Below are 21,753 nucleotides of genomic sequence, written 5' to 3'. Positions count from 1 at the left end.
TTTCCCAGCTGGTACAGGGCCAGCCTCTCTTGCTTCTAATCATCCAGAACTAGAGTATGTGCACTCTGGGAGGAGGGACTCTGGATGGGCTCAGTGGTGCACATGGCTCTCAAGGAGGAAGGTAGATTAGCCATGGAAACTCTGACTCTTCCAGCAAGCAAAGCAGCAACAGTGACCCTGGAAAGAAGCCCACCTCTGCCTGCTCTAACTGCAGGGCCCTAGCAGCTGAGGGGCATCCTTTCCAAGGGGGCGAAGTCACTGCCTCGTGATGAGTGAGCATGAAGAGGAAAAAGGGGGGAAGCAGGCTGGAGAGGGGAGTGCAGTTCCTGTTGAATGCCATGTATGTGGGTGCAGGCTCTTGGTTACTGGAGAGGATCCTGGCTGGAGAAAAGCAGTGTGACCATGAGCACAAGGAGTTATCCAAGTTAAAGAAAAGGGACATGAAAATACCCTTGGAGAAATAAAGAGAGGTCACAGGCATCTGAGGTCAAAAAAGCCCTACCAGCTGCCGAGGGATCGTCACCAATGAGCTCTGGAGTTGGGTGAGCATGGGTTCTTGGGTGGCTGTGCTGGCTGCTCTTTCTCTGCTCACCTTTATAATCGTCCCAGAGCAGAGCACAGCAAACAGATGCTGGGGGAGGCCTGGGTATCTGGAAGGCAGCCGGAGGAATAGCTCCGATAGTTATGCCCTGTTCCCAAGTGTCAAAGTGACATTTACTAACCACTTCTTACCTGCACAGGCCAGGGGAGACCACCCTGCTGCTGATGGGGTTTTGGGCTGGGAGGCAAGTCTTGCAGGGGACTTGGTATAGTGCCCAGGCTCTGCTCAGGCTCATTAGCTGCCCAGGGCAAAGCCAAGGCACTGGCAGTGTTGATATTGAGGTTACTGTTCTGGCCCTGTGTATATTGGGATAGGGGTGGTCAGTGCTCAAATTAGAAGCTGCCCCTGAAAATATGAACATAAGGCTAAAAAATGAGGTGAACGGTTACAACCAAAGTGGGGAGCTGGCATTTTACCTTGCCTCACCTGAGCCTGCTCTCTCATTCTCTCATTTCCTTATCGCTCCCAGACCCTTTTCTATTCTCCCTCCACCCCACCCACTCTCCATCTGAGAAATATTAGAGTCTCAGATGACTGAGCTAAATGGGACCTTCAGGTTATCTGGTCAGTATATTCTCATTCAAAAAATATGACTCGAGAGAGGCCCAGAGGAAGGTGCGCAGCTGGTATCTGTGGCCTGTCTCGAACTTTGTCCTGATCCTAGGAGCCTGGAATGATACTGGATATACTGCCTGAAGCGGAGCGTCAGTGTGCAAGTTACTAAATTCTCCAAGCTATGGTTTCCCAGATATAAAGTGTGATGGTAACAGACCCTGCCTCACAGGCCTGGAGGGTTAGAGGAGCTGGAACCTACAAAACTCCAAAATCTAGCACACACTCAGGTCTCAATTGTTTCAGTTGCTACTGTCATTGTTACTGGCGTGGCTTTCTGTCTTATACTATTTCCACTGCACAGGCATCATCTTGGTTCGATATGGTAAACACATCTGGTAAACACATCTGCTGGCTCCAGACTGATGGACTCAGCCCTGCTTCTCTTGTGACAGGACAGACAATTATCTGATCCTATTCTAGTCCTACTTTTGAAGCTCAACTCATATCTACCTGCCTAGGTTTCCCTCTGAATTCATGTCTCATGGCACCCTGTTTGCAATTTCTTTGTTATGCTTATACCTGCCTCATGCCAGCCACACTTAGGGTTCATCTACAGGATGACACAGCACACCCGACTCACCCCTGCAGAGTTTCTGGCCCACCCATAGGTGCTTAATGAATAATCATTAAGTTGCTCAGTACTCACAGCCTAGTCTCTAAGTTTGTGCGTTCTGGTGCAGCTGATTGAAGGGAAGGAAACATGTTCCTTCCAGAAAAGAGGAACCTGAGACTCAGGGCCTGCAAGCATCCCACTGAACTTTCTGGAAACTGGAAACTGAAGCAAGAGTGGGTTGGTGGCCCCCACTCTGGGCTGTGTGCGGCCCCAGACAGAAGCGGCTGCTTAGAGACAGATGAATCATCACAGGCATCGCCCAGTCACTTCCCTTGTTATCTTGCCTTTAAAGGGAAATTTGATTTGAGACTCACAGAGGCTTTCAATATCCATTAGGTGATAAACACCCCACTGGGTGGGCTCTTGCACCTGCCCCAGGGTATTCCCAGTGTACTTCTCCATTTCTAATGTGCCCCATTTCCCTAGATCACTGTCCTCAGAGGCGATGCAACATCCCCAGAAGTTCATGGTGTAAAAAAAAAATCACATAGCCTGTCTTTAGACTCAGTATTGGATTTTCCTTGGGCCTGCTCTGAAGTCTGGGCTAATCCTTGTTAATGTGCATAGCTGGGTGTCCCCGAGGCTCCTGCTGGCAGGGCCTTTAGAAATGACCTCATTCCCTCAAAGTATATGTGACTCACAGCCCCAGATCTCAGCAGAGCTGAGTGGAGCCGTACTCCTGCCCTCTTAGGTGATTCTGTCTATGAAGTGGTTTTCACCCTTGTCATAATGTTGGAGCATAATGTTCCGCTTAAACTTTGACATCTCTGATTTCCATTTCTCTCCCAGGCAAAGATCTTGACTTAACAGTTCTTCCCTATACTCCAGGAGAATGATACCATAACTAGGCAGGCAGATCCAGTGGGAGTAACTCCCATCCACTCAATGGGGACAGTCTCTCTTTGTCTCCCAAGTCAGCTGACTGTCCCCTGGCAGATCAGAACTCTGAGCTCCACTTAAGTTCAGGGCTTTGAGGGGAAGATGCAGGGATAGATCAATTTGCAGAAAAAAACCCGGTAAGTTGTGCAGGCAGGGGATGGAACAACAGGCTCTGTTTCTTTGTAGAGATTGGTGAAGTAAGGGATGAACAGAATCCCAAGAAAAGAGGTTCAAGTTTATTCCTGGGACAAACATGCCATTGCTAATGTTCTGGTTCCACACTGAACTGAAAGGAGCATGTGGGACTTGATGAGGATAATGTGCAGCTGCAGGGAGCTGCATGTCAGCAGAGCTGACCAAGAAACCGGCAAACGATCCCAGAGTAGCTTTCTCTGTTCACATCCCATAAAACACTCAAGGACACTTTCTAACTCATTCTGTGAGGCCAGTATTACACTGGTATTACACTGATACCAAAATAACACAAAGCTATCACAAGGCTAGAAAACTACTGAACAGAATATCTTAGGAATAAAGACACAAAAATCCTCAAAAAATACAGCAACATAGAAACATAATCCAGAGACATGTAAAAAGGAATATATGCCACGAGCAAATGGGATTTATCCTATAACATCATGGTTGTTCAAACAGTTGAGAATCAATGAATGCAACAAACCATATCAGTATATTAAAGAATGAAAAAAAATGGATGATTATCTTAAAAATTCCAGAAAAAACACTAGATAAAATCCAATATGCTTTCATGAAAAGAACACTCAACAGACTAGAAATAGAAGGACATTTCTTCAACCTGATGAAGAAAATATACAAAGAATATATAGTTAACATCATACTCAGCGGTGAAAGACTGAATGTATCTCTCTAAGATCAGAAATAAGACAAGAATGTCTGCTCTGGTCACTTGTATTCAGCATTGGGGGGTAAATGATTTGGCATTGGTCTTGGCAAGGAGTTTTTGGATTTGCTATCAAAAATAAGACAACCAAAGCAAAAATAAACAAGTTGGGCTTCCTCAAACTAAAAGTTTCTGAACAACAAAAGAAACCATCAACAAAATAAAAAGAATGGGAGAAAATATTTGTCAATCACATGTGATAAAGGGTTAGTATCCAATTATATAAAGAACTCATATACAAAGAAATAATCTGATTGAACAATGGGCAGAGAAGCTGAATGGACAGTCTTCCAAAGAAAATGGCCAACAAATACACAAAAAAGGTACTTGACATCACTAATCATCAGAAATGCAAACCAAAACCACAATGAGGTAAGATCTCATATATGTTAGAATGAGTATTATAAAAAGACAAGAGGTAACAAATGCTGGCAAACATATGGCTAAAAGGGGACCCCATGCACAGCTGGTGGGAATATAAATTGTTACAGCTACTCATGATAGAAAACAATACGGGGGTTCCTCAAAAAATTAAAAATAGAACTCTGTATGATCCAATAATCCCATTTCCGGATATATATTCAAAGGAAATAAAAATTTGACCGCCAGGAGATATCAGCACTTCCACATTCATGGCAGGACTTTCCACAAGTGAAGACATGAAAAACAATCTACCAATGGATGGATGGATAGAGCTGTGGTGCATGAGCACACACTCATGGATGCTGTTCAGTCATGAGAAAGAAGGGAATCCTTCCATTTGAGGTGATAAGCATGGACTCTGAGGACACTGTACTGAAGTAAGAGAAAGACTAAGGCTGTATGATCTCATTTGTAAGTGAAAAAGTCAAACTCTTAAACATAAACCAGACAAGTAGTTTTCAGGGGTTGGGGATTCTCAATACACTAAAAAGCACTTGATTGAGCATTGTGAATGGGTGGTTTTTTTTTTTTTTTAATGGTATGTGAGTGATATGTCAATAAGTATATATACAAATTAAAAACAAAAATTCCTTAGGAGAGACGGGGTGGGGGTAGGGGTTGAGGATGTACCCAGTGAACTCCAGAGCAGCTCCTGTGACTGGGGGGGCCTGCTGTGGCTTTCTGTAAGCTGCGGGTGGCGTTGCTCCCTCCCCAGGCTCATGCACTGGCATCTGGAATCCAGAAAGGAGCAAGATCTTACACCTGCATAGATCTTGCCCCAGTGGTAAGTCTTGGTGGTGTTTCCTTATTTGTGCTTCCTCCCTGTGAGGCCCTACAGTAATAGGAGCATGCGCTCACATCAACTTGGGTGATTTGTAATCTAAAAAGCCCTTTCCCCATCTTCTTGGAGAAGCAATTGCACCAATCCTGAGAGAAGTGCTGTTTTTCCCACCTGACAGGGGAACCTGAGATCAGAGAGGGAAGAGGCCTGGCAAAGGTCAACCAGCATGTTAGTGGCACATTGAATGACCCCCTAGGCTTGTGTTCTTCCTGCTTCTAGAGTTCCACTTATCAAACATCTGCTCTAGTTTTTGCTGAGAAAGGGAGGTCGCCCACACCAGAGTCAGTCCTTGGAGTCTTGCTTCTCAGCGAGGATGGAGGCCATCACAGTATCTTTGCAGGGAGGCAACGGGTCAGGATGTGATCCTAGAATGTCTCGGCTGAGAGTCACGTGGAGAGGCATGGTGTTCATCTTCCTCTGAGGAGGTGCCACTTTTTCGCTATTCCACTGACCACAGGCTCTGGTCTATGTAATGCTCTTCTCCTGGTTTCCTCCCCCAGCAATGAGAGTGTTAGAGGGTTTTACTTTGCTTAACTCAGTCAGATGATAACCATCCCAGCCTCTAATGGTGCATGTTCAGTGCTTTCTCTTAACTGATGACAAGTCCGGGACACCTAGATGCCTTAGATGACATGTACATCTCTTCACGTGGAACTCCCAGTGCCTCCAAGACACATTCCAAACAAGACACATTCCTCACCTCCAAGACACATTCCAAACAAAGCTCTAGCACTTGATTTTACAGAAATGCTTATTAAACAGGGTCTGACAGCTTGGACATTACACTACGGGATATGTTTCTTGTTCATTCTGGGTAGACTGCCAACGTGTAGTTCTTAATAGAGAGCTAGTCTGCCTGTCCCTTTCTCCCCCCTCCACATTCCCTCCTCATCTTTCCCTCCCTTCCACTTTGAACAAACACATTTATCAACTATTTTGCTACCAGGCCCTTGAGCATGGCATAGCGACTTGTCTGTGCGGGATGTCTCCAGGCACAGCCTCTATGGTCCCTGCACACAGCAGGCTCTGTGTCCTGTGCTGCGGCCCTGTTGGCGGCTTTCAGCATCTTTTAGTTTATGTCATCTACTTGGAATCTTGAAGAAGTCCCTGTGGTAGGGATGCAGGGATTGCTGAGCAATGCTTTTACAGTGAACTTCACCCCTCTGGCCTGGTTTGCCCTGCAGGGAGCATAGAGTGCCATTGTTTTGGAGTGGCTTGTGGGGCCTGCTGCCCAGTGCCAGCCCCAGAGCACGCGGAGAATGCGGCCCACCTTCAGGCGCTGCGTCCACCCCAGGCCTTGTAGTTTTGCTTCCCTTCCCATCCCGAGCAATCTCATTTGAGGTTTGATGGCTGTTTTCAACGCTTGCCTTTGAGATGCTTAACTTGCCAACACATTCCTGGTCCTTCAGAGCTGGGGTGGGCCGTGAGTGCTTGTTGAGAGCTTGCCCCTATGCCAGGAGCAAGATGATTTCTCCTGGGGCTGAGGCAGTCTTATGTGAAGTGGGGTGAAGAGCTCTTTGGGGGCAGCACAAGGCTTTTCCCACTCCACGTCCAGAAGGGAGGAACCTGTTCTGGGCTGAGATGGTGTCAGCTTCATCTGTGTTCCCTCGAGGCCTCTGCAGGTTCTGTCATGGTGCCTGAGGGCCCCAAAGGCCCAGACCCTTTGAAGAGTTGACCTGTGAAGACTCTGGAGGACCCGTGGACATCAGGAAACTCTGGGCAGGCCCATCTTTCTATGCAGAACCCCAGGCTGGAGCAAGCAGCTCAGAAGAGGCCTGTGCCTGTGAGAGAGGACAGGAGGAGTGGGGCCTGGGGGGCAGGGATGATGGGGGTGGTGTCAGAGGTGGTCTCTTCTGGCTCGCTGTCCTCATCATCCAGGCCTTCGGCGAGGGAGGGGATGATTCTCACATCTGACATGTGGTCTTCAAAGTGCACCTGCTTCTTCTTGGCCAGCAGGTCAGCTGGTTCCAGAGTCAGCTCTGTCAGGGTGTTTGGGTGCTGGGGGGCACTGGACCTCTTGGTCCCTTTCAGGATGCTCTTCATGTGCACAAAGAGGGAGCTGGGCCCCTCCTTGAGTGCCCCGTGGAAGGTGTAGGTTTGCTCCGTGTCCCCAGAGCCAGTGGTGCTCACGGCACTGCCGGAGGGGTCCGTGTACTGCTCTGGGGGGGCCGGAGCGTCAGGGGCGGCCTTGTTCTTCTTCCGCTTGCTCAGTAGGAAGTAGGCCAGGCCCGTGGTGATAAGCATGGAGCCTGGAAGAGATCTGGGCAGTTAGAATGCTGGATGTGTCCTGGACAGAAGCCAGGGCCCATCCAAGCCCACTGTCCCTAAGGATCACTCAGCAGGCCTGTGCCACACTCATGCCTCATAGTCTCTCATACCCACAAGGACTCAGGGCGGGCCTGACACCTGGTTGGGGGAGGACATCAGCAGGGCTAGTACTGGAGGCCTCGCCCAGGGGACCCTGTGACTGAGGCTCCCTCCTGTTGAGACCCGATCCTGGTGCTCCCATCACCACACTCAACCTCCCTCTCAGGATGACTTATTGGGGCTCTACCTGTGATACCTTCAGGGGCACTTTGCATTGGGTACCTGGCCCCTGACTGGTGAACTGGTATTCTTCCAGCTCCAGAAGTGGGGAGACCTCCCTTTATGTCAGTCTCCCCTTAATAACCTCAGAGGAAAGTGCAAATTTATGGGGCTAGCACAGCATTGTCCCCCTACTGGCCCTTTACCCTGACTTCAGGTCAGAGTTCCCTGTGTCCCAGGCTGAGACTTGCTGTCTATATCTCCTGCTGGGACCCTGACTCTTCCAGAGGAGGAGAGAAGGGGTTGGGCTGCCTGCCAAGGAGATGTTCTGATCTCCAAGAGCAGGAGGCTGTGGCTGAATCTCTCAGGAGTGCCCTGGAGGGCCACATGGAGGGCCTTGAGACTGTGATGGGGAGGGGGGTGTTAACAGAAACTGCTGGAAGAATGAGGAAGCTGTACCTTTCAACTTTGTGTCCCTGGGTGGTGGGCTTCCTGGCCTTTTAGATGCATCCTGAGCGGGGACACATTTTTCATAGTTTTGGGAGTGGAGGATGGTGAGTTCTAAAAGAATAAGTCACAGATCAAACCCAGGAGGTGGGAGTCTAGAGCTTTGGCTCCTGAAAACAGAAACCAAGCTGACCAGCTGGGTCTAAGAAGTGGGGCAGGAGAGGATGATGAGGCTGCTGGGGTCTTTAGGGGCCCTATCGTAGGGTGCCTTCCAAACCAGGCTGAGTTTGGATGTGTGTAGGTAGGTGTTGGGTATACTCGGATGGCTTTGGGAAGCTTAGCTCACACACAGGTATTGATGGGAAGACCTTTTCATGTACAGCCTCTGGATGCCTGCATGAAGGATGAGTTTCCTGGAACGCTCCTGCCAATCGATGAGCATTAAGGCTGGCCTAGAGTTTCCTCACCCCATATTCCAGGCCAGAGAGGGCAGTGGTATCAGCGGGGTCTCTAGAGCCAGTAGGCTTATGAGAGAGGGCTCCTGCCTCTCTTGCTCAGAGCCCACCTATGCTAGGGATACCTGCTTTCACTACCTCCTGGAGCTCCTACCTGGGATGGTCACGTGCCAGACCAGCACGGGGTGCAGGAAACAGGCCACGGACAGCAGCATGTAGGCCAGGAACTTCTGGAAGCAGCCCAGCCATTGGGCCTTCTCCCGTGCTCTGTAGGCCAGGGACCCTGGCTGACACCTGGGGGAGGGAGTCTAGGGTTAGCAGGAAGCAACCCAGGAAAACCCCAGAACACACAAGACTATTGGAGACTGGGATTGCTTCCTGCCATGGCCATGTTCTCTTCAGCGGCCTCTGGCTGAGCACCCCCAGGGGCCAAAATCCTCATTGAACCCCTCCATAGGGTCTAAACGTTTCCTGAAAGGCCTCCCAGCCCTATCAAGGAGGGAGGAAGTTAGAAACTCTCAGGATGTTGCAAAGGAGAGAAGGAGACTTGGGGCTCTCTGGAAACCCACAGTGGAGTGAGAGGCGTGCAGTACAGGAGAAAACTGACTTGGATTGTTGTCCTAATAGTGTGCTGCACCAGAGGCCTGGCCACATGCAGGAGAGGCTGGAACCCAGCTACAACCTGCTCACCATGCCTTGCCTCTGCACAAGATGGAAACAGCTTAGAGGGGCTTTTCACTTAACTGGCATGCAGGGACTACACAAGGGCTTACAGAGGCCGGATACTGAGCAGATTTATTGAGGGTCACCACTTTCAGGTTTCAAAGGAGAAAGGAAAGTGCTTGCTTTATTTTTCATTTTTTATTTTTAAAGATTTATTTATACATACAAGAATTGGGGTACAGGCCAGAGTTGGGGGAGATGAGAGGATTCACCGGAGACAGAGTGGGGAACAGAACAGGCGGATTGACTGAAATACACTGCTGAGGGGAGCAGCAGGCGAGTCAGGAGAGGTCTGCTGTGCCATGTGGGTTGCTCCCTGGCCGTGGGATTGAACTAGTGCTGCAGTGGCTGAGGCTAGCTTCATAGGTTGCGTCTTAACCTCTTGCGCCACCAGGGAGGCCTCGGAAGGTGCTTGCTTTTATTTTTTTTTTCATTTTATATATTTTTTTACATCATTTTTCATTTTTGCTTTTGGGCCTAGCTCATCTATCCTCTGAATTCATCTAAAGTGGGGCCCTGCACACTGCCTCCTGCTGGGGTTGCTTTGCATGTACTGGCCTAGAGCACAGCGGTCAACTGTCATGGCTCATTGGTGCCCCCTGCTGGTCATTCTTTTGTGTGCAGACCCTGTCTGGGAATGGAGGGAGTTCAGAGCAGGTAAAATGCCCCATTAGGTCCAGGGTTCCTTTCTCCCAGCTCTGGAGAAGTTGCAATTATCCCTGGGCAGTGCACTCAGCAGAAATGCTGTGACTCAGGGATGGTGGCCCACAGAGGTAGCTGGTGGTCTTGCATGTTATCGGGATAGTTGGATTTGAGGCCTGGCTTGGCTTTTGACAACCACTTAGAGACCCAGTGATACAGGTTTTGAGAGTCATGATCCAGGATCAGCCTTTAATCACACTGATGACAACTCTCAGGAACTGAGCACTGCTGGGAAGCAAGTGAGTCTGCCATGGTCACGTGGCCTCCCAAGCTCCTCGAGGTCTGCACTTCTGTCTCCCACAGGGTGTGGAAGCCTGTGTTCCCAGCAGGAGGTGGAGCCAGCCCCCAAACCCAGCCCCACTCACTGCAAACCAGATCTCTCACAAGGTCGTCACTCCTCCAGGGGATGCTTGGACTGTGGATGTAGTGACTGGTTGCAGGGAATTCTGGGTGGGCATAAGTCCTGAAAGAGTGTGTCAGTCCACTCCCCTGGTTGGGAGCAGAGAAAAGAGGAACACTGGGATGACAGTCCAAGCCCATGTCCAGGACAGGCTGACTACACTGTGGCCAGGGGACCTGTCCATTCTGGAGCAGGACCTTGTCCTTGCCATGGCTTGACGGGTGGAGGCAGTTGAAAGTGTAGGGGCTCAGGGAGGGGGAGAGGTAGAGGGACCACTCTGAAAATCACTTACTGGAAGCAGAAGGTCAGCAGCTGAGTCACAAAGTAGGCCCCTTCACACAAAGAGATGGCAGCTCCTGTAAATCTATGGCGGAGACAGGTGAGGGAGGCCCAGAACCCTCCTACCCTCCTTTCATTTCCCCACAGCAAAGTTTGGGGAAGTTTTCTTCACTGTCTTCTCAAAGCAGCTTGGCCTCCGGAGTGTCCTCAGCTGACTAAGTGTCCAGGCATTTCCTGACCTAATTCTGTCACCCAGTCACCACTCACCAGGAGCTGCCTTGATGCCTGGGCCTGTGGTGCACTGGGCTGTAGTGATGGAGGGGGTCAGGGCCAGGGCCCAGAAACATGAGCTGGGAGCTACAGGCCAGCAGGGGACATTCCCTTGACCCTGACACCCTGGTGTGGACACTGGCAGGCACATCCTCGACCCACTGTCATCAGGAGGGACACCCACTCTGGTTGTGCACCTGATCATCTAGTCAGCAGGAGTAACTAAAACAGCCCCAGATTCACTCCCATTCTCTCTGGCCTCACCTGTATTTTCTGAGTTTGGGCACTGACCCCTGAACCCCATACCAAACTCCCCATCTTGATCTCTCTGACTCCCTGGTTCTTGCCTTGCCCACTCCTAATCCTCCACTCAGTCATCCTTGAGCTGCCCTGGGGGCTCCTTCTGACACCTGAACCTGCTGGTATTTTTCCTAGTCAAGAATGCTGCAAAGGCTCCTCTGCTCCAAGTGTGGTCCAGGCACCCTCCAATAAGACTCTCCTGGGGAATATGTAAAATCATAGATGCCTGGGTCAGTCCCAGGCTTAATGTACTAGAATCTTTGTGAATGGAAGCTTCTTTTTTATTTGAGGGTCTCACTGGCCTGCAGAATTAAAATTTCTTAGCCTGCCTTTTTTAAAGCCTCAGGTGAAAGTCCATATATCTCTGACTATACAGGAAGCTTTCAAGTACCACAGGACCTTTGCACAGGCAAAGTGGTAGTGGTCATTATATAAAGCTTCATTATTATCATTTCTCTCTGTGTGTGACTACTCAATCTCTACCTTCTCCTACTCTCTGTTTCTCAGTGTCTGTCTACTTCCCTTCAGCTTTTAAATGGTAATAACTATCATTTATATAATGATCACTATGTGAAGGGCCAGTCCATTGATTTAAGGGTTGGTCTAACTAAAGGTCTGCCTAGACCACCTTATCTCCTAGAAGTCCCCTCTGCTCCTCCCACCTCTGGGATAGAATGGAGTATTAATATGGGAAAGAGAGGGGCTACTCTGGATTAGTCTCTATAGGTAGAATCAGGCTAGCTGGAGTGAAATAAGTAGGGAGGGACACGTGTTCACATACTCACAGCAGATAGAAAGCCAGGCTTTTGAATTGTCCCTGGAGGAAGGTCTCAGTCCCCACGCCGATCAACACTAAGGGGGGAAGAAGGAGGGGTGAGCCCAGGTGCCTGGTCACAGCGCTGCCCTCAGCAGGCTCCTGGGCCTCTAGGAACCTATGACTGACAGCCCAGGTGGGCACTTCTCCCATGTCTCAGGGAGCAGCGGCTGGGAAGGTGCAAGGGAGAAAAGAGCCTTCTGGGTTGGTCTCTGGTAAGTAGAAGGGCTTTAGGCAGAGCCCCAGAGCATAGATCCCCATATTTTCTCTGGCCACATTGTCATGACACCATCCCTAGTGGCCCCAAAGACAGCCCACTATAGCTTCTTCTCCAAAGCTGCCTTCCACCTGGTTTCAAGGGTCCTCACCGTCCTGCAGTCCACACCCATTTGTGCTGGGCATCTAGGCTTCAGCGCATGCCTTTGGGTACCACTCTGCTGCCTTGCCTAGCTGTGTTTGCCATTGCCAGGCCCTGGTGTTCACTTGCTGGCTTGGCGGCTGCATCACACATGCGTGTTCCATTGCTTTGGATCTGGTTCTGATTAAGCACCTGGGGCTTGCTCTGGCATGGGATGCTTCTTGTGCTGATCTCATCTCTGCTCATTCTTGGCAGTTGGTGTGTGTTCAAACACCTGACCTTGTGTTTGTCCGGGTGGACTTTTTTTGGACCTATCTTTGTAGACCTGTTGGCTCCCAGTTGTCCCCTGGGGGGTATGCAGGGGTCCATTCTCACAACTCCACTTAGCCAGCTGCAGCTCTGACCCCACGCTCTCACTGATGAAATATAACACCCCAAGACAGCACTGAAATGTCCCCAGACCTTCTACTAGGACCATGTCATTTCACTAATTAGACTTCTTCCTGGCCTAATTGATTTTACCCCAAGCACCCCTTATTTCTCTTTCTCTGGGCTTGGAGGATGTAGTCTGGTATTTGCCGATCGTGTCTTAACCTCATCCCCCTCCCAGAAAGTCAGGTGCAGGCCTGGGCATGGCACATGGCGGCCTGTATGTGGACCTTTGTCTCTGCTGTTCAGGGGGCTGCTTCCCTGGTAGAGACGCTACATCAGCCTCCACCCCTGGGTACCCCAAGCCTTTAGTCCACTGCAGAGATGTAGGGTAGAGCACCTCACTTAGGCCACAACATCCCCACCCCTCACTTCTACGGGGGATGGTGGTGGTTTGTGAAAGTTCTTAATGGACTTCACGGATGAGCAGAGTGCTTCATTGATGAAGCGAGGGTTAAAGGTGCGGGTTCTGAGGTGTCCCTGAGCTTCAGGCCCAGAGAGGCAGAGGGCCAGGGCATCTGTCCTCTTCAGTTCCTTGTTGCTTATTTGATGTGCTAGGTGAGGGGCTGGGGTGCAAACCACACTCATCCACAGTGTTGGCCTAATTTAAGCAATTAATTGTTTTTATACAGGCAGCCCCATGACACAGGAATTTTATTCTCCCCACTTTATAGGAAGTAAATAAGATGACCTTGTAGAGTTCTCCCAAAGACACATGCAAGAAAGTGAAGGACCTACAGACTGAACTTGAGACTCCTGGCTCCAGGTGGTGGGCAGTTTCCTGGTTTCCACTGTTTACCAGTATGTGTGTGTGTATGTGTGTGTTGTGCAAGCCTGTGCCCATTTATTTGATTTTCACTGTCTTTGGTTCCTAGTCCTGTTCTTAGTACTTGACATCAATCATCACAACAGTTCTGTGTGAAGATACTGTTGTTATTCCCATTTTACAGAAGAGGAAACTGAGGCACAGAGCATGTAACCAACCAACCTAGGATGTCCAGGTCACAGCCTGCATTTCATTCTCACACTTACTAGTTAATAGCAGAGTCCTCAAACTCTCTGAGCTTGTGTTTCCATACTATTCCTCTTGCACATTATAGTCATAAGGATTCAACAAGCTAATTGAAAACTTGTACCTCACCGGAGCTGCTCGAAATCACTGGTTCATTTTTGCAGGGAATTCATTCACCTAAGTGGTGATTTGGGTGGGCTTGTGGTGACTGACATGACCAGCAGATGGCAGGAGAGGGCCTTGGGAACTCAGCCCCTTTCCCGGATTTGCCCCCATTTGGCATACAGAGAATTATTTTGACTCCTTTTGACTGAGACAAATGTTCAGTCTTCAAAGGGGAATTTGAGGAATGCTCTGAAGGCAGCTTTGCTGTTAAAAAACAAAGTAACAACAGAGAAAACAGATTATTGAGCGGAATCCCAGTTCTGTGTCATTACCTGGGTAACTGTGCTAAGTATTTACTCTATTTGAATCGGGTTTTCTCCTCTGAGCAACGGGAAGAGTAAGGTAAAGTGTGCAGACTTGTCGCTTGGATTAGAGAAAATAATGAGTCTGAAATGCAGACTCAAATTTTGTGCCTTCTCCCAGCCTCCAGCTAGCCATGGCAAGTGGGGTCACCCCCCAAAAGCTATCAACCAGAGATAACTGGGGTGGATTCTATAAGCCCAGGATGGAGGAGGAGAGCAGGGGGAATGGAGTCAGAAGTAGGGATCCTCCTCCTGCTAAAAGTGGGGAGAATAAAATTCCTGTGTCACGGGGCTGCCTGTGTATAAACCACTAAGTGCTCTACAAATTAGGCCAATTCTAAGGAGGGGTGTGGGAGTCGTTTGCACCCCAGCCTCTCACATGGTACAGACAGTAAGCAACAAGAACACTTCACAGAGGTCACTAGAGCTTGTGATGCTTCTGAGCATCCCTCTGGGCATCCTGAAGCCCCAGCCACACTAACTGGCTTTTCAAGCTGGGCGGTGACCATGGCCCTCAAAGCCTGGGGAGTCAGATGAGACCTAATACTGCTTCTGGGACAGCTTCATCCTGTTGTACTTACTACCCCTTTCACACTTGAGTATGGGTGTCTCCTACTTGCCTTTAGGTCTCCAAGGATGTCTCAGGGAGGGATGCACTGGAAGATCACAATGACTGGGGTTGGTATAAGTTCAAGGGCTCGCAGTTGCTTGTAAAGGTGAAAGCTAGATTTTCACCACTACTACGAACATGGAGATGCTAAAAGCAGTTGCTCAGAATCCACTGAGGTAATAATGCAATAGCTGCAGATTTCTTAACTCAGAAGTTGTGGCAGATTTGAAGCATGACAGGGAGGTTTCCCTGTGTTCAGGAAACACATACAAGGTTCATACCTTGTGCTTACCTGGCACATACAAGGCAGGCTTCAGAGATACAGTGATAAGAGGCTAAGATTTATAGTTGAGAATTCTAGCCATTTGATTAGAAGGGATTTTGTTATGGCTCCTAGAACTCTCCATTATTTCTAATGAGTTCGCTGGGGAGACTTTCCTGAAGGTAGTCTACCTATCTGCTGCTAGATTCTCACAGAGTAAAGTTGACCAGCAAAGATGTTGATTTTGTTTGGCCTTGTAGAAGTTCCCATGTGATTCACAATAATGCCAACGATCCTGCTTCCTCTTGGCATCTTTGCTCTTTGTGCAATCCCTAGCACTCAGGAAAAGCCTGTCTCCCTCCCTGGAATCTGGGCTCAACAATGTGACTTGCTCTGGGCAAAAGGATGCTCCTAGGCATCAGGCAAGCAGAGATGGATGGTGGCTTGTGAACTAGGTTCTCTCTTGCACCTCTACCATTATAATGGGCACATGTCTCGACTAGGGACACATGCAGCAGGCGATGCCAGTATAGACAAGCAAACAGCCTCCAGGCAGGTAAGCACACCCAGCCAATGCTAGCAGAGCTGCCTGCCTACTTGCCCACACTGATGAACAACAAAAGCTTATTGCCACAGGCCACTAAGGCTTTGCTCTTGCTTCACAGCATTATTTTGGTAATAGATGACGGACATGTGCAGTTTTAAAAGCAGCTTTATTGTTATAATAGATACACGACAATCTGCATATATTTAAAGTGTGTGATTTGGTAAGTATCCATCAAAACAATTGAGATAATGAAAATATTTATCAGCCCCAAAGTTTCCTCTTATCCTTGTAATCCTACTGTCCAATCTCCCTTAGTCATCCCTAACCAAATATGGGTCTACATTCTGTCTCTAGGGATTAGTTTGATTTTTTTAAAGAAATTTATATAAATGGAATCATACAGCATGTACTTTTTAAAACACACTTCTTTTGAGATTTGTTCATTTTGTAGGATATATTGATAGTTCAAATTTTCTATTGCTCAGTAGTATGGATATACCTTTGTTGCTTTACAACTCATCCATTAATCAGTGCTTAGATGGTTTCTAATTTTTGCTATTTTGAATCAAATGCTATGAACGTCCACATAAAATTTTTTAATGTGGATTTACATCCGTATTGTCTAGTTTTGGCATTGGATTAATGCTAGTCTTGAAGACTGGATTGAGAAGTATTGCTTCACGATTTTTTGGAAGGGTTGTGTAGAATAGACATTATTTCTTCCTCCAATGTAGAGTTCACCTGTGAAGTCACCTGGGCTGATACACCACTTTTGGATGATGATCTCATTGACATGGAAGGACAGACCTACAGAATGCACTGGTACTTTTGGGAGATTATTTCCCAAAAAGATTGTCTCCTTTTTCATAAGGATCCACAGGAGGAATTTATTCTATGTCTTAAATTCAGATCAAGCTATTTACCCACAATATTTGCTTCTTATGCTCTTTTTCATGCAAAGAGAATCTACTCCCTCTTCTTATGGTAGCTTTCTGGGTGCCAGCAAGCAATGGCCTTGCCCTCATGTCTTCACTACCCATGTTGCACAGCCATATTTCTTTCCTTGGTCCTGGGAAAACTCTAATCTGCCCATTCACAAAGCAGAGATGCAGTGGGAAGTCAGAGGACTGTCAGCACACAACTCCAAAGGCCACAGACAGATGACAAGGAAATGAGCTGGGAGTGAGAGACTCAAAAGGAAGCCCCAGGAGGAACCTTTATCCCAGCACCAGTCATTTATATTTGACTATATTCCTTTTTGATAGCAGTCTACTTTAGATAGTTGTGCAACACTAAGGGCAATCTATCAGTCCATAAAAAAATAAATGAGGCTAACATCTTCCTTCTGATTTGATTACTACTGTGGGTAGAAATAACCAAGTTCTTCTAGGCTGATCTTAATGACCCACATTCAAAATGTGAAGGAAAATGCTACTCAGTATAAGACCATTGGCATCCTTGGGGATTATCTACTTCCTTGTTCTTTTCTTTTCATCATCCTTCTCTTTCCATTCTAAGAGAAGAATCCACTACGCATGTTGGACAGTCCCTGTGTTTTGTATATTCCTCTAAAATTAACCAGCACTGAGTGAGAATCTATGTTCTAGGCAGTTTGCTGGTTTAGTGTTTGTTTCATTGAATGCTCCAATGCTAGAGAGTAGATACAATTGGCACCTGCATTTAAAGAGGTTGGGTGACTTACCAAAGGTCAAATGCCAAGGTAGTAGTAGAATAGGGCACAGAATCTATCCTCTCAAACACTGCACTGTGGTGCTTGGCACTGGGGTCCTAGTTTGTCTCTGTAGTCAGACCACGTTAGGGCAAGATGATACCATCCTAATCTACATGTCTACCTTGCACAAAGTGGGAACTTAGCAAATATCTTCCAAATAAATAAATCTAAAGTGGAGGTCTTGATTTCATGTTCTAAACCTAAGGAAGAGGCCGCAAGCAGAAAGAAAGAACCACTTGAAACAAATCACATTGTCTTTCATCGGTAGAGGGCAAAACAGGGGCAAAGATGTTCATTTACTCATAAGAACAATCAGCTAGAAAAAAGAGAACAGCCAACATCCACTTGAAGGATTGGAAAACAACGTGGTATTGCTCAGGCAATAAATCCACCTGTAGATTTGTTGGAGAGCATAATGCTTCCTTAGATGTCAGGAAGTGGTCACGGGACATACATTTAAGGAGGATGGAAATTAGCATGCAGGGCCCAGGATGGTTACTTCAGAAGCATTAATGTTTTTTTTGAAGGCTTTGAATTGGGTTAAGGTCAAATTATGCATTTGCTCTACTCTTTAAAAAATAATGGGAACATCTGGGTTTAAATGCTTCTTTTGTCTTAGTCTATATTAGTAAGTCAAGCCTTCGTTTTGAATGTAGTGTGGCAAGGAATAGAGCTGTTAGGAATGTGACTCTGTCCTTTATGTAGAGAAGAGGTTAATGGGTCAAAAACCTGGAACAAAACAAAACCCTTAAGTGATTCCAGGTTGACTCAAAGTAGTTGATTTGTGAGAAAGAGTATGTTAGCCTGACAAGCAGGGCTTGCTCAAAACAGCTCTGTCTCAATCCCAGCTCATTTTCCTGTAGGCTGTCTGCTGCCCTTCTCTTTGGGGCTGTGTGCTACAGTCCCCACATGCCACTGCACCATGCCCCTGTAAGTGGGCAGACTGAGGACCCAACACCAGGCCTGCTCTCAACTTGCCCTGTGATACTGCCGAGCGACCTGAACACCCTGAGCCTCAGTCCCCTCATTTACAAAATGGGGTTAAGCTCGGCTTTTGGCTGTCATGGGAAAGAGGTGGGAAGTCAGCCAAGTGGAAGACAAATAGGGGCCGCTGGCTTATGATGGCCTGCAAACGCTAAGGCTGATTCGAAGGGAGAGACTTTCTAACATTAGAAATATTTCTGTCTGGGTGCAGAATGCCATGGCCTGTTTTAGTTTAGTTTGGGGGTGGCACTGTGCTGTCCATGTTCTAAATCTACTCTTGGTTTGGGGAGGGGTGTGGGGGGAGGGCAGCAATGCGCTAGACCGCCGATGTCCTAACATAGCTTCGTGCGAAGGGGCCAGAGAGGAAGCGATAAGCTCAGCTAGCCAGCACCTGCGCAGGGCATGCTGCAGCCACTGCTACTGGGCCTTGTGTGCTGGTGGATGCTCCAGGGGCTGGGTGTCCTTACTGCCCCTGACAATTCCATGTCACATTCTGTCTGCGAAGAAGAAGGGAGTCCAGGGAGGAGGCTGCTGGACCAGGAGCTGCCTGGTCCCTGAAGAGGAGGGTCAGGGTGACCCCGGGCCTCACACTTATCCAAATGCCTAGAGACTCCGCACCTCTTCCCAGAGGAGGCCAGTGGCCAGCTTAGGTCTCCCAGGGGTTCTGCAAAGTGGTAGCCTCTGCCTGAAGTTCTCTTTCCTTTCTAGCAACCAGTGCCCATGTAATTGAGGCCCAGGACTTTCAACAGAGATTTCAACAGAAAAGAGGCTTAAGGGAATAAGGAATTTGCAAGTCTTACACCCTGGAAATAGGCCAGGAGTTCAGTGATGCTGGAAGAAACTTGAGATTTGCCCAAGAGCACCTAAGCCCCTTTCGCTAGCTTCCCACTTGCTCCCGGCACTCTAGAAAGCCCAAACAAGATTATTGGAAATCCTGGCCATTAGAAGGCAACTTGTGGGCTATTTTTAGCCTGGATTCTATCAAGACCAAGTGGGAGGCCTATTTTCAGCATTAATAGCAGCCCCTTTTGCAGAGATAACAGTTAAGGGAGCAGTACGTATGAGTGTGTATGTATGGGTGGCTGCAGATCCTTTCACCGGCTGACATAAATCAGATTTTAAAGCTGTCTTTAGCTAATCTAGTAGGAGAGATACATCTTAAAACAGCTTCCCAACAGGAGGCAGGCCTAGAGGGGGCAGGACTCAAGATCAGCAGTGGTAGACCAGAACCCAGGCACAGAAACACTATTTAGGATTATTTCATGTCCTCTGGATGGACATTGGGGGCATTACTTTGAGTAGGTGACAAGGTAGTTCTGAAGGAGGTTACTACCAGCTGCTCTCTCAGCTCAGTTACTCAGCGCCCTCAGCAGAGCATTTCTCAACTTTTCCTGGTGTGTCTGCTGGATAGGGTTTCCTACTTTGGGAGGCTTTGGCCAGAGTCCTGGCCTTTTCTAAAGTTGAGTGACCAGGCTCTAGCCTGGATGTCCCTCTCTCTTGCAATGTGACCTTGGGTAAGGTCACTGCCTCTCCTTGAGCTCAGCTGTTCCATCTTGTAACAGGAGCACTGGGGTTTGAGCTTCTCCAACAGTCCTTCCTGTTATAATTCAGAGTCTAGTTTCTAGAAGAGCCCACTAACCAGCCTGCCTGTGAGCCTGGCCTGGAAACTTGGGGATGACACAGACATCCCTGAGTTCTGAACTATGTCATGGGAACTTTCCCAAGATATTTGCTTCCTCAGTTCTACCTACTTATGCCCAGTTCATGCATCCTTAATCCCCCAGAACCTCCAGCCAGCAGGTCCAGAAATCCCCACTGCACAGATCAGAAGTGTGGTTCCAAAATCTCTCATGGACACACATCAGTAAGTGACAGGGCTGGGGCTGGAACCAGTGCTATATGAGCTTGGACTGGTGGGTATTTCCCTTTTGCCAAGACCCAAATATAAGATTTTCTCTTGTCATAGGAAAATTGATGAATTGTGGTGTATCTTGTCATCAAGGGACAGGGGTCCCAGAGTTAAGGGCTAACTTCCCCCACACAGGTCCTAGCCATGCAGGGGCCACAGGGTTAAGGGCTGAATCTGTACTAGAAAAGGGAGCAGTTGGGGCTCGGGATTGTGACTGTGACAGTTCTGCTCTAACCGTCTGTCTGGCAATCTTCCCGGGAAGTCCAACATCCTCGTGACCAGGTTGAGGGAAAGAGAGGAAGCCAGCTGTGGAAATTATTTCTCCCCCCGCCCCCCTGCCAAACCCACTGTGCATTAGGGAAACAGAGGCTCCCCATGTCCAGCTCTGTAGCTCAGCTGCCCCGTGTGCTGGGAATGATCTCTCCTGCAAATGGGGATGTGGTTTGAGTAAAGCAGGTGAAGATCTCTGACTTTTCCCCTAACTATACAGTGAGGCTTCCGAGTCTCACATTTGCCCAGTCCTTAACACCTTAGACTTCAGTTCCCACCTCCATCTTACAGCAGACCTCGAGGAGGTGAGGCTGACTCACTTGACTCATTTCACAGATGGGATGCAGATGCCATCCCAGGGTCACCTGAACAGTGAGTTGCTAAGCAGAGATTTAACACAGACTGCCCTCTGGTTCCCAGCCCCAGGTTCACCCCGTGCACATGCTGCAGCTCTGCAGAGCATGTTCCTTGGGGTCTCAGGGAAAAAAAGTGAAGAACAGATGCGCTCAGATGTGTCTGCCCATCCAGGCAGCTCCCACCCCGCAGGCAGCCCTGTCTGTGTGCCTGGTTACCAGGCGATTGCCGTGGGGGTGGGGGGTGTCTTACCTGCAGCAGTGGTGATGCCTAGGAGCCGGCAGGTGTACTCCAGTCCAGTCCAGAACACCTGCAGCTTCATGGTGCCGGGGGTGAAGGCAGGTCCCCACAGGGCAGGCAGCAGAAACTCCAGCCTGAGATGCTCCGAGATGCTTGTGTGCAGTGGGAGGATGCAGCTGCCAGTTCCGGGTCCCTGGTCCCTGGGGTGCTGCCTTCTCAAGCCAGTCCTGGCCACCACAGCCTGGTAGAGGTGTGAATAGAGCTCACCTTCCTAGCTCAGTGGCCCGTGCCCTTACCAGGCACTTAGCTTAATCATTACCTTGGAAGAATACCCCGCTGCTCTGCAGCCCCGCTGGCCTGTAGCTGCTGCTTCCTGAGATCAGGCCGATTAGGGCTGGGCTGGAGGCAGCCTGGAGCTGGCAATTAACCATCTCTGGCTGGGAGGAGGGAGGCGAGGAGCCAGCCCAGGTCTGTCCGTACTGGGCAGAGCTGACAAAGTCACACCTGGGTCTCAGGCCGATGGCGTCCAGGAGAGTCAGGGTCTGAGGTGACACTGTGTGCAGCTCCTTGTTTGTGTGCATAGGGGAGAGAGGGATGTATCTTTAAATCACCAGTAGAAACTTTTGAAAAGAGTTCCCAGCTTCTATTCTGTGTATAGGTGGATTAGAGAGCTTTTGAGTCCGTGGTGGATTTGGACTGACACCAGACATGCTTAGCTTAGGCCCACGCCACACACAGACCTACCTGCCCTGCGCCCTGCCGTGTCCTGGAC

The 21,753-nt window shown here is 48.7% G+C and overlaps 1 protein-coding gene across 1 annotated transcript; it reads right to left on the bottom strand.

The window, feature by feature from the left end:
* Positions 1-4,583: 4,583 nt before the first annotated feature.
* Positions 4,584-21,233, bottom strand: TMEM72 (transmembrane protein 72). Its single transcript, XM_037496258.2, has 5 exons — positions 20,994-21,233; positions 11,779-11,845; positions 10,437-10,508; positions 8,474-8,613; positions 4,584-7,140 (listed from the first exon to the last, which is right to left on the bottom strand). Exons 1-5 carry the CDS (start codon positions 21,061-21,063, stop codon positions 6,656-6,658), a joined length of 834 nt encoding a protein of 277 aa, XP_037352155.1. The 5' UTR covers positions 21,064-21,233; the 3' UTR covers positions 4,584-6,655.
* Between the last annotated feature and the right edge of the window lie 520 nt (positions 21,234-21,753).

Source organism: Talpa occidentalis, unplaced genomic scaffold (assembly GCF_014898055.3).
Source record: "Talpa occidentalis isolate TD23 unplaced genomic scaffold, MPIMG_talOcc4v2.1 talOcc4.8, whole genome shotgun sequence".
Classification (NCBI taxonomy): Eukaryota; Metazoa; Chordata; class Mammalia; order Eulipotyphla; family Talpidae; genus Talpa; species Talpa occidentalis.
This window is presented reverse-complemented; position numbering and strand designations above follow the sequence as displayed.

Excerpts from the sequence above, each read along its gene's own strand:
- TMEM72 (XM_037496258.2), bottom strand. The coding sequence starts at position 21,063 with ATGAAGCTGCAGGTGTTCTGGACTGGACTGGAGTACACCTGCCGGCTC. Across the intron at positions 10,509-11,778 it reads AGCCTGGCTTTCTATCTGCT|ATTTACAGGAGCTGCCATCT; the intron begins GTGAGTATGTGA and ends TCTCCGCCATAG. Across the intron at positions 7,141-8,473 it reads CTGGCACGTGACCATCCCAG|GCTCCATGCTTATCACCACG; the intron begins GTAGGAGCTCCA and ends GATCTCTTCCAG.